At 43.7% G+C, this 12,670-nt stretch overlaps 1 protein-coding gene across 1 annotated transcript in view; it reads right to left on the reverse strand.

Moving 5' to 3' along the window:
- Positions 1–5,045: 5,045 nt before the first annotated feature.
- The window catches only part of LOC103187855 (centromere-associated protein E-like), a 53,290-nt gene continuing 45,665 nt past the window's right edge, over positions 5,046–12,670 (reverse strand). The window contains exons 38-42 of the mRNA XM_042338588.1: positions 11,523–11,635; positions 11,340–11,437; positions 9,539–9,704; positions 6,925–7,229; positions 5,046–5,953 (exon numbers count right to left, since the gene is read on the reverse strand). Coding sequence (XP_042194522.1) covers positions 5,853–5,953; positions 6,925–7,229; positions 9,539–9,704; positions 11,340–11,437; positions 11,523–11,635 — 783 coding nt within the window. The 3' untranslated portion in view covers positions 5,046–5,852. The remainder of the gene's footprint in view (positions 5,954–6,924; positions 7,230–9,538; positions 9,705–11,339; positions 11,438–11,522; positions 11,636–12,670) is intronic.

A 12,670-nucleotide genomic window follows, 5' to 3' on the forward strand; every position in this document is an offset into this window, starting at 1 on the left:
CATCCCCAATGTGTCCGTCTTAACAGGCTTCCTTAGACCTTTGCTCAGTCATCACTATTCAGTACTCAAAGGCAGTTTTTTGTTGTTGAAAGTCAGGAACCAACAGAATGATTTTTAGCTCAATCTCGTATCGCAAAGGAACTCACCCACGGCACAGAAGAGGAACATGGAAACCAGAGCAAAAGCTGGCAAGGATTTCATGTTGCTGCAGCAGAAATGTTGACCGTTGTTGGTAATTGTCTGCGTGTCTGTCAGTGTAAACTGCTGATACCGGTGCTGGTTTATATAAAGGAAAGGCTGGTCAATGACTCATACAACATACTCGTACATAGAATGAATGTGTCAACCAATAAATAAAAGAATTACACGTGTTTCAGTGTAAAGCAATGGTTGTACTCAAACACAGGATAAAGCTTATTCAAGGATCTTCTAATATCACTATTCACTGAGTACAAGGAGTGCTCTTTGTTTATCTTGTTCCTCCCAAATACTGACGTAATAAGCAATAACATGTTCTTATATAACAACAAAATTGCATTTGTGTAGCGCCTTTCACGTCGAGAGTACGTCCCAAGGAAAATTATGTCCCTTCCCCACAGTACTCCTTGTCTTATGTCCCTTCTGGAAACCTCCTTTCTTGGAATTATCCCCTTTGCTGCTGTTGGTGTCTTTAGCTGTTTTTTACATGCAGAAATAGTTATTATTATCATTACATTTGGCGTAATGCCTTTCAGGTTGGGATTACATCTCAAATCACTTTTCTGGATACACTGTGTAAAGTGGGTGATAAAGTATAATCCTGTATAATCACTGAAGACCTTTCTTTTCGACCGCGCCTTTGGTCACCTTCCTCCCCCCTCCCCCTCGCTCGGCCCCGGGATCCGTTACTGTGAAGCGCTCTGAGAAGCCATCCAACGCTCTATAATCCCAAGTTGTTGCTGTTGTTCACTCAGAACACATTACAGTTCATTCTGCAGCAAAACTTAATTTGATGAAATTGTACAAATGTAATCCTTGCAGTACATGGATTAGTATACTTAATTGAATGTTGTTAGGCTTTTGTCTCAGAATACTTTCTTGAGTTTGCTGCGACAGTGTGATTGCTGTAGTCTATTACTTCAATAATAATCCTTGCATTTGATATCTTTAGAAGTTTCACTTTCTAAATTTCTAAATTGGAGGTGTGAATATAAAAGAATATAAAAGAGGCTGATGAGTTAAACATTTTTTTTAAGTTTGAAAAAGGCTACATGGATGGGCTATACCGGGTAGAAAAATAGTTTAAAAGTAATATTTAGGTTTCATATAAAATTGAAGAGGAGAAAGTAGTGGACTGGAAAAAAAGCAATTTGAATAATATATAAAGGGGAAATTATCCCAGATAAATTGGGGAGGAAAATGTACCGATAAGCTGCTGCATAAGTCTTCGGTAACATTCAAAAATGAGTTGGAGACAAACTAGATGTATTCCAAAAAGGGAATGGTTTCCACCCCAGGGAAGTTTGCAAATGTCACTCCATTATTTGAGAAGGGAGAGGGAAACTGAGCACCTACAGAACTTTACATCCGTTTAACTTCAGTTGTGGGTAGTCACTGGAATCTATCAGTGGAGTCCTGTAGCTCAGTGGTTAGAGCACTCGCCTCGCAAACGAGAGACCTGGGTTTGATTCCCAGCACGGCGAAACGTTGGGCAAGTTTCCTTACTTCACATGCCTCTGTTTACCTGGCAGTAAGTAGGAACCTGGTTGTTAGTCGATTGGGGGATCGCGTTTCTGGGGGTAATAATTCCTTCAAAAAAATAATAAATTAATCACTCAATCTATTACTGTTTGTGGGACACTGCTGTGCGCAATTGGCTGCCATGTTCCACCCACAAAATATACATTCAATTCACTTTGCAGTATATTCTCTGTAGCTCTTTGAGACGTTTCAAAGACATGATAAGGTGCTATATCAAATGCAAAGGTTATTATGCATCAGACACAGAGTGGCTGAGCACTTGGACAGGCATGAGTTGATTAAATAGATTTGTGGATTTGTGAAGGGTAGGTCATGTCTGACAAATCTAATTGACTTTTTTTTGAGGTCACTACACTAGCATGTTGGATAAGGGATTGCATAATGTTGTTGTCAAGATGAACGTTCAGAAGGTATTTGCCTCTGCCCAAGAGATTAATAGCAAAAATGAAAATTGGAGATAACTTTGAAAAATGGGTTGGTAATTGGAGACTAGGGCTAAAGGGAGCATTCTCCGATTCTCAGGATGTAACAAGTGGTATTCCCCAAGAATCTGTATTGGATGAAAGGATAGAGGGCTGTGTATCAAAGTTAGCAGATGACACTAAATTGAGATATACTAATTCTGCAGATGAAAGCAGGAAGTTATAAAAGGATATATAAACAGATTAAGCGAGTGGGCAGGATCATGGCAGATAGAATTCAATGTGGGGAAGTGTGAGGTCATCGAAAAATATCAGATCAGAATATTTTCTTCATAGTGAAAGACTAGAAGCTGTGGAGGAGCAAAGGGATTTAGGTTTCCAAGTACATCAATCACTTGTCCACAGGTACAACAAATTGCATTTATATAGCACCTTTCACGTCAGCAGGACATCCCAAGGCACTGAACAAAGAGGGGTTTGGACCCGAGCTGCAGGTTGGGATGAGAGAGTAGTGGAAGGCAAGGGGGAGGTGGAGGGAAGATGACCGAAAGCACGATCAAAAGGGAAGTTCTTTAAATGGACCTTGAAAAAGACAAGGGAGGGGGCGAGATGGAGTTCCGGAGGTGTGGGTTTGGAAAGGCTGAAGGCCTGACCGCCGATAGTGGAGCACGCGGTGTAGGGGACATGGAGCAGACCAGTGCCTACAGAGTGGAGGGAGTGGACAGGTTGGTTAAGTTTTAATAGGATGTGGAGGTAGGGGGGATGGATGGGGAGCCAGTGAAGTCGGTCAAGGATGGGGGTGATCGACTCACAAAACTTAGTGCGGGAGAGGACATGAGCTGCAGAGTTCTGAATAATCTGGATGTTGTGGAGAGAAAAGTTGGGAAGTCGTAGATTTAGGGTCAAGCCTCGACATAATGAAAGCACGAATGAGGGTTTTAAGAGCCTGAGGGGAGATTTTTTTTTGGTCAGCCAGGTATCTGGCACATGCAGAAACCCATCACCGTGCATAAGAGTATCCAAACCAAACTGAGATTTCAATGCATCCCACCTACACATGGAAATCCCAAAGCTAGATTGTTGGAATGGAATGTGCACTCTCTACCGGAGGCCTCATCCTGCTTACCTAATTCAGGAAAGTATTAGGTACAGGTTGGCAAGAGCCAAGGCTTGGAGAACCCAGAGTGTGCATTGGGGTAACTGCTGGAGTCTAACCAGCTAAAGCTTGCATTGATATTGCTGTCTGGCAAGCTTTCCCACCCTACCTGTTAGGACTTTGCAGGGTTAAAAGGAGCTAATGACTGTTCTGCCCTTCCAAGTCCTGCCAATGATCCAGGATGGCTGTGCTTCCCCCCGAGGGGCGAGACGGTGGAGGTGGTCAACATTGTCAAAGGCAGCGAAGAAATCAAGAAGGACAAGACAGATAGGTTGAGCAATTTAGGCCTATATTCTCAAGAATGAAGAATGAGAGGTGATCTTATAGAAACCTATAAGATTAAGAGGCACAACAGAATGGATAGTGGGAGTCTTTTTCCCCTGGTTGGAGAAACTATAACCAGGATTGACAGTCTTAAAATTAGGGGTAAGCCCTTTCGCAGTGAGTTGAGGAAAAACTTCTTCAGAGGGTAGTGAATTTATGGAATTCTCTACCCCAAAAGGCTGTAGATGCTCAGTCCTTGAACATATGCAAGACTGAGATTGATAGATTTCTTGTGGATAAAAGGATTAAGTCATATGAAGATAAGGCAGGTACGTGGAGTTAGATCAGCCATGATCTTATTGAATGGCGGGGCAGGGTAGAGAGGCCGAATGGCCTATTCCTGCTTCTTATGTTCTAGGAGGCGGTTGCCAATCGAGCGGAGGTGCCGGGTGGTGGATTGGGGCGTGAGGAGGTCGGAGAGGTAGGGAGGTGCCAGGGATTTGAACACGAAAGTGAGGATTTAGAAGTCAATCCGTTTGGTGATGTGGAGCCTGGCTAGAACTGGTGAGATGTGGGTATGGAGTTTGGTTCGGGTCAGTATGCGGACAGCAGAGTTCTGAATGAGCTGGAGCTTTTGAATAGTGGAGCTGGGGAGACCGGCGGGGAGTGTGAGTAATGGAAAGAAAGGGGAGGTAATGTGAATGAAAGAGGAGGTTTGCTCCCAGTGGCTGGGAACAGTAGGAATTGCAGTGAAAATGGGGAATAGGACAGTCAAGGTGGCTGCTGTTGGGCAGCCAACAGCATGTGGAGTCTGTGGGACAGTCCAGAAGGGAACAGAGATGGGTAGGGTGGTAAGAGAGAAGCGACTAAAATTATTTCCTTAAAAGATAGTAAAAATTATACTTAGCCTGGACATTTGAAAGTTGCCAGGCAGAAATTATGTCTGTTTTGCCAAGTTCAGACAGGAGATTTGAAATGGCACCTCTGCACCTGGATCACCTGAACTCATCAAATTAAAGTTCTTCTTTAACGTCACCTGGACTGTCCCAGCTTCCAGCCTTGGATTTCTCCACTGCGCTCATTGTGGCAGATGCTGTTGGCTGTCTCAACAGCGGCCACCCTGAACTCTTGCACTGGTCCCACTCACCTGCAGGTCTCACTCCCCGAGACCCGCGCTGCCTGAGTGTGCTTTACTGTTCTACTGTGCTTTACTATCTCAAGGGAGTTTATAGGAAACACCCAGATACAATGCTCTTCCTGCCCCCCCCCCCCACCCCAAAGTCCACAGGGCATTCATTACACCGAGGTCAGGCTGTATCTGAGTTCCAAGTTGCTGTGTTGGGCTTGAACCCAATTGAACCAACTGAGACTGGTGGACACACACGCACGCACACACATGCACTCAAAGCTTGTAGACAGTGAATTAATTAACAAAGTACATTGTTAAACCCAAACTAATGTAAAGAAATATTTTTATTGACAACAAACAAAGATTTCAGTCATCTTCAGCAAACAACATTTTACAATAAATCTGGAAGCTATTTGACATTTCTTAATGCATCTGCAATAATGTTGACATTGTGAATGTATATATTTTTTAAAATATGCAGGAGTTTGTTGAATGATTAGTCCAAACACTATTCAAATATCACATGTCATGATACCCTAGTTATCTATGTCATTTTTTTATATATACACATAGGCAAAATGTTATTTGTTTGCTGTCTGCATTAAGGCTTAAACAGGAACAGAAGTATGTAAGTGACAAAAGAAAAAGAGGATGCAAAGACAAAAAATATCAAAATTGGTGAAAATAAGAAACAGAAGAAAAAGAACCGGTCAAGTTGAGCAAAGCAAGACGAGTGTGGGTAGTGGGATGGAATATCCCAGGACTCATAGGCAGGGGGCGTGGGGGTTAATGCGAAGTATTTAATTGATGAATTGAGAAGAAAACTGCTTCTCATGTCAGTACTTTGGGCGATGGTTTCGCATTGCCTCCTGCAATAAACCCAGCATTAACTCAAATTGCCACTTTGGTACATACTTGGCGTAATTTTCTATTGTTGACTAAGAAACCAAACACTGATCATCCTGAGCTCAAACAGCATTTGAACTCAAGTTTCAGAAATGGAGGCATTTTGCACGCCAATTGTACCTCAAAAAATAAACTATTTGAATCATTTAATGTGGTGTAAAATTTGTTGCAATTCATAATGCATTGTGCTGTGGGTGAGGAATGCACACAGAAGCTGTGGCCTCCACTTAAATTTTCATTGGGTCTTGCACTGAACATCATTAGCAGCAGCAGAAGAGGACTTCTTCCACCAATCCTTACGATCATTCTTCTCAGGGTTCTTCTGAGGACTTTCACCTGACAACAAATAAAGTACATTAAAGAACAAAAATAATTATATTCAACTTGACTACACTTGTAACTGAGGGTATTGCGGGGGATTAAACATCTCTCCTCCGAGACTTGGGGAGAAAGTTCCTGAATATATTTCTTTCAAGGAACAAGGAATGTGGTCATTATTATTTCAGGTACTGGGAGCAGCTTTTCAGTGCTTACATTAAGCCAATACTGAAATAATAATAATCCTTGCATTTGATATAGCGCCTCATCACATCTTTGAGACGTCTCAAAGCTTCACAGAATGCACTGTAAAATGAATTGACTGTACACTTTGTGGGAGAAAAGCGGCAGCCAAATTGCGCACAGCAGTGTTCCGACAAAGAGTCGTGGATTGAGTAACAAAATTATTATTATTTTTTCTTCAACAGATTATTACCCCCAACAACCAGGTTCCTACTTATTGCTAAGTCAACAGAGGTGTGTGGAGTTAAGAAACTTGCCCAACTTTTGCCCAGGCTGGGAAACAAACCTGGGTCCTCTTGCTTGCGAGGCGAGGGCTCAAATCTCTAAACTACAGGATTCCAAGTCTAAGCATCAAACTCCTAGAACAATCTGACATGCTGAAAAGTTACTCTGATATGCAGCACTGAAATAGCAGCAACTTTGCTCCTCCATTGCTAAAAGCAGCAGTATTGAATCATTAGCAGGCATGGGTGAAATTGATTCCTTGAAGTTGGTGTGGTGGTGGGGGGAAGAGGAGGTGCATCCCTGACAAACGTAAAGTTTTAACCCACTTTAAACTGCAGAAACAATACAAATTTACATACCAAGATATCTTACAGAATACACAATTTACAGAATGCACTTTTCTTAACTTATATTCTATGGTATAGAAGCCAAATATAAAACACGTTTTATCCCAAGTCATATCCTTTATGAGTTGGGATACCTTTGGGTCTCTTACTTTCCTCAAATGCAGAATTCCTTACCTGCCAATGACCCCAGACCTGAATTATCAAAAAACTTGGAGGGATGTGAAAGCCTTGATTGTGATTCCAAATTGAAGAACCTGCTTTCAGAAGAGTCAAAAGATTGTGTTTGTCCTTGAAAAGATGTTGAGACTTCTACTGAAGGTGGAACTTTTTGTGGAGATGACGTTTGTTGTTTGAGAGGCAATAGCAAAGTTGAAGGCACGTTCACATCTTCGGATTTCAGATCAAGTGCTCTCACCTCTTCCTTTCTTGCTAATTTTCCTTTCCACTTACGAATTTCACCTTCCCACTCTGCTGCAGAACTAAACATTTTAATAATGTCAGTATAATTTAATGTCAACAGCATGTTGCAACCTAAGTAAACATAAAAACTCTACCTTCATTATTGCATTATTTGTGTACATGTACCAGGCAAATTGGAGGCTAGGGTTTGATGAGGAAGAGACTGGATTGCATTCTCCTGTGGGGTGTGTGTGGCAGGTTGTGGCATTGAATGAGATCACAGAACATCGTAAACCTAAGCCTAAACCACCTTCATTGCTTTCATTAATTTCCAAAAGGCCTTCAACCTTGTGCCTTATGAAGCTCTCGGATTAAACTGGAAGATATGGGAATACATTGTCAAATTGTGGATTTTATCCAGAATGTGTATTCCAGATCCAAGATTCACGTGAGCCAAAGTGTCTTGAAAGTGGGGTAGGTTAAAGCTGTTCATTGTCTTAGTCAATGCATTTATGAGGTTTTGGATGGCATTGCAGGAGATGGACTCGGTGCATCAGTTTCAGGTCTTACTGACAGAGGAATTATGTGATGGACATCTGCCTTCAGTGTAGTGTTAGGATCTTTACAGAGCAGCCTGTGACGTACCAGACCTTAATATTCTCTAGTCCAGGTCCAATGCTGCTTACCAGGCTTACTCAACACCAGCTGCTTAATCCAGAGTTTACCCCAAATCCACCTCAATACTTGATCCTGGACTTCACAAAGTGGCCAGACGACGGCTGTCAGGAACCCTGAGACACCACCCACGTGAAGGACGCTATATAAATGCAAAATTGTTAGTTCATTCCCAGGAGCTCGAACCCATGAAGGAGAGCTGTTTGGTCTTATTGATAAGGATCAATAATGGGGGACATATCTTCAGTAAATACCCTTAAGGTCCCTATTTGAGCCATAACTCTGCACTGTGGGGTACCATCATCATGCTCCACTGAGTGTCCCAGTGTTCAAGATGGTGAACATTAGTTTGAAGAGGCCATTTAGAATGTGACAATGAATTATAATTGGAACAATAGGTTTTTGGTCGTGAAGCTGTTAAAAAGGTACTGTTCACAAAATTACAGAAACTGAGGTTCAAGAGGGAATACATGCTGTTGGATGTCAGAGACAGAATGCAGCTTTGATGTAGAATGTTCACAGCATAGTCACAATACTAGTCCACAATTTGAAGGGTTGGTCCATCATGAAAGTAGAATTTTCCAGCACAGAAGGAAGTCATTCGATCCACTTTGCCTTATACCAGCTCACTGACAGACCCACCTGCTTAGTCACAGCTCAAAATTGAGGCTGAGGCTTTATGCCACTTAGTGGGAAAACTTGCCAAACAGTGCTGTCCATGGCAAGCTATGCGGTTTTAGCTGGTTAGACTCCAGCAATTACCCCAATGCACACTTGGGGTCCCCAAGCCCTGGCTCTTGCCAACCTTGATCACCCCCTCTCTTCTCTCACACACTCTCGCCCTCTCAATTACTCTTGCTCACTCCCCCTCTCTCTCTCTCACACACACACACACTCTCTCTCAATCCCCTCTCAAACTCAATCACTTTCCCCTCTATCTCATTTTCTTTCTCTCCCCGTCTCCCTCATATTCACTCCCCCCTTCACCCCTCAATCTCATTCAGACACTCTCCCTCTGCTCTCTACCTCTCTCAAATCACTCCCTCTCTCCCCACCACTCTCTCTTACTCCCCCTTTTTTACCTCTCTCACACTCCCCTCCCAATCAGCCGCGCGGGTACTTTCTGCAGCAGCAGAAGCCAGCGCTTGTTAAGGATGTGGTTGGTAGAGATGCGCTCGTCTTCCTGACAGACAATGGCAGGTATTATTTTCACTTTCCGTGTTGGGTCCTCCCAACCGCCAGCTCCTGCCGCTGCCCTGGAAGGATGTTCACCAGGGAGGGAAGGTAAATTGGAAATGGTCGCCGAATAAAATTACCGACCGGGCCAGATATTAGACCACGCTGATTTAACTAATACATGGCAACTGTTGGACAAATTTGTAAAGCAGTGCTGGGTATCTTCCCATAAGATTTTGGGTGGATGAAAAAAAAATCATTTAGGCAACAGAAATTTTCTACACAAAAAGTAGAGTATTTGGTCTCATCTTTCCAAAATACCCACCCATATTCTAAACAGCATCAAACAGTTGCCAAGTGGGTGCAGCTTCCTGACCTTCATCACAATGAATAAACATAAAAATATCCTATGGATTTGTTATCAATGTTAACCAGCAGTGTAGCTCCAGATATGATTATCCAAACTCCATCCAACTGTATGTAAATGAAGCAATTTTTTTAAATTGCTAAAACAAATATAATAGGACATCTTAACTACCTTGATAGAGATTGATTTTTCCTTCTGAGCTGAGTAACTTCACGTTCGAGCTTTGCATTCTCTGACTGTAAAACGAGAACCAATGCACTCTGGACGATTCCACTCCCAGAACCACAAGTGGTTGGTGAATCAGAAGAACAAATCGCTTCTTCAGTTTGATCCACATCTGAAGGTGCAAGTGACAAATATATTAGCATAAGTTGCTTCCTCCACCACAGAGCCCGCCTCTGACCGTACCTTACCCCAGATGCAGCCAAAACATTCGTCCCTGTATTCGTCACCCGCCCCCCCCACTGGTCTCTCCAGCTTCACCATGCACAGGATCCAGCTGATCCAAAACTCCACCACCTGCATACTCACCCATACTAAACTACGTAGCCCATCACACCAGTTTAAGCCAGTCTCCACTGGCTCCCCATCATCGAACGGATCGATTTCAAGATCCTCACACTCGTTTTCAACCTACCTCTCCAACCTGCTTATACCCCCCAACCCACTGCTTCCCCTCGCCGGCCTTGGTCATATGCATGTCCCTCATGCCCTCCATTCCACCATTGATGGCCGAGCTTTCAGTCACTTCACCCCGAAACTCTGGAATACTCTTTCTCTATCCCTCCACCTTGCCTCCTCCTTCCTCATCTTCAGGTTGTGGCTGAAAAACTCCCTATTCGACTGTGCCTATGGTCACCTCTCGCTCCTCCAGCTCGGCGGTGTGCTTTGCTACTACTCTCCACGAGGGGCACTATATAAATGCAAGCTCCTGTTGTTAACAGACATTGTCAACCTCTCCTTGTCCACTGGCACCATTCCCACCCCCTTAAAACATTGCATCACCCCCACCCTCAAAAAACTTTCCCTGGTCACCAATTTCCAATCTTCCTTTTCTTTCCAAGGAGCTGGAACGAGTTATTGCTTCCCAGCTTCACTTTTCTTCTTATTGGTGGTGGAACCTTCAGCCTCTCTGCCCCAACCTTTGGAACTCCATCTCACAGTCCCTTCGCCTCATGCCCCCCCGCCCCCTGCCTCTTTCAAGGATCGTCTCAAGACTTTCCTCTTCAATGCGCCTTCGGTCACCCTCCCACCCTCTCCCTGTCCTTCATCTCTCCTGTTCCCAACCCCCAGCTCCAGGTGAAAATCTTGACTATCCAGCACTGTGGGACTTTCTCCCGATGTGAACGGTGCTGTACACATGTAATTTGTTGTTGGTTTGTTAAATGGTCATAGAATTAGTATCTTGACTGACCTCATTCCATCTCGTCTGTATTGATTGCCCACTCCGCCTGAAAATGTGTACAGCACCTTTCACATCAGAAGGACATCCCAAAGCGCTTAGACAGTCAAGATTTTCACCCGGAGCAACAACAACTTGCTTTTATATTGCGCCATTCACGTAGCGAGGATATCTCAAGGCCCTGGACAGTCAAACGTTTGCACCTGAACTGCGGGCTGTAGTCAAGAGGAGTGTAGACCATTGGGGTGGTAGTGGGAAGATGACAAAAAGGAAGGTCTTGAGACAGGTCTTGAAGGAGGCAAAGAAGAAGTTCTGGGATAAAGTTCGAGAGGGAGGGAGTAGAAAGGCTAAAGACCCGATGATGGAGCTGGTAGGGTGGGTGATGTGGAGCAGGCCAGTACCCGACAAGTGGAGAGGTTGGTTGGGCTTTAGGAGGTCTCAGAGGTAGGGTGGAGCAAGACTGTGGAGGGCTTTGAAGATGAAGACAAGGAGTGCTTTGAGAAGTCTCAACAACATGATAAGGCGCTATATCAAATGCAAGGATTATTATTAAGAATGAAAAGTACTAACATGAAATATTCTGCTGTGTTTGGTTTCTTCGAAGTTCTCGTTTCATGTTTCCCAGTAATTCATCCTTGTGCCTTGAACTGGCTGTTAGAGAAGAAACTCTGCAAAACAATTATTCAGAATACTTACAATGTGGTCTAAGTGAAAGTATGTAATAGTAAAATGATAAGAGTCAATCATCCTTACTGTTGTTCAAGGCGTTTGGTTTCGCTAATCTTCTCCAAGTCCAATTTGGAACATCTGTTTTTCAGATCAATAATTTCCTGTTTGAAGGGTTCAGTACATTTGTCCACACTAACCTGTAATTACCACAAAAACAGTGCAACAGTAATTGACATCCCTGTATTAAGAAAAATTCTCAACACAATATTATACATTTAAATAAATAAAGATACTTAGCAAGAAGTATCTTTTACTGTGCTCGTCTCTCCTCCCCTCCTTGCTATTCTCTCTGTTTTTATCCCTCCTTTCACCTCTCTGCACTTTTCTCTCTTTGCTCTTCTGCAAGCTTCTCAACTTTTGCACTTCTAATTTTCCTACACACATCCGTTCCCTGACCAGGACCCGTTTTTTTATTATTATTATTATTTTTCTGCCTCGGTCACATTGCCCACCTCACAACCAACGCACCCAAAACCCTTGTCCACACCTTCGTCACTTCCCGGCTGGATTATTGAAATGCCCTCCCGCTGCTCCCCCCAGCTCCAACATACACAAAATTAATCCAAAACTCCACCGCGTGAATACTCTCCCGCACAAAACTTTGTACCCCCATCACACCAATCCTTACCAGACTCCACTGGCTCCCAAACACTGAATGGATCGATTTCAAGATCCCTCACTCATTGTCAAATCCCTTCATGCCCTTTCACCTCTCTACCTACCTGCTATACCCCCCACTCCTCCACCTGCTGCCTCCACTCAGCTGGCTTACCCTCGTCCCCTCCACCATTGGTGGCGTGCCTTCAGCCATTATGCCCCAAAAATCTGGAACTTGCTCCCTCATCTCTCCCTCCTCACTTTCAAATCTTGCCTAAAGACCTTCCTTTTTGATCGTACTTGCAATCACCTCCCCCCTCCCTCACATCAGACTCCATCACTGTTAAGCGCCCGATAGGTAGGGAGGTGCGAGGGCATGAGGGATTTGACAACGAATGAGGGGATTTTGAAAGGTATGGAAGGCAGACAAAATGGTGGAGTAAAGCGGTCCTCGTCAAGCAACGGGTGTGGGGTAGGAAGGATAGCCATGGGGTGAACCTGATGCCTAGGTTGTGCACCGGTTCGGTGAGTCAGAGGGACAGGCAAACAAGACAAACAACAAGATGGTTAAAAAC

The sequence above is a fragment of the Callorhinchus milii genome, unplaced genomic scaffold, assembly GCF_018977255.1.
Source record: "Callorhinchus milii isolate IMCB2004 unplaced genomic scaffold, IMCB_Cmil_1.0 Scaffold1, whole genome shotgun sequence".
NCBI classification, from domain to species: domain Eukaryota; kingdom Metazoa; phylum Chordata; class Chondrichthyes; order Chimaeriformes; family Callorhinchidae; genus Callorhinchus; species Callorhinchus milii.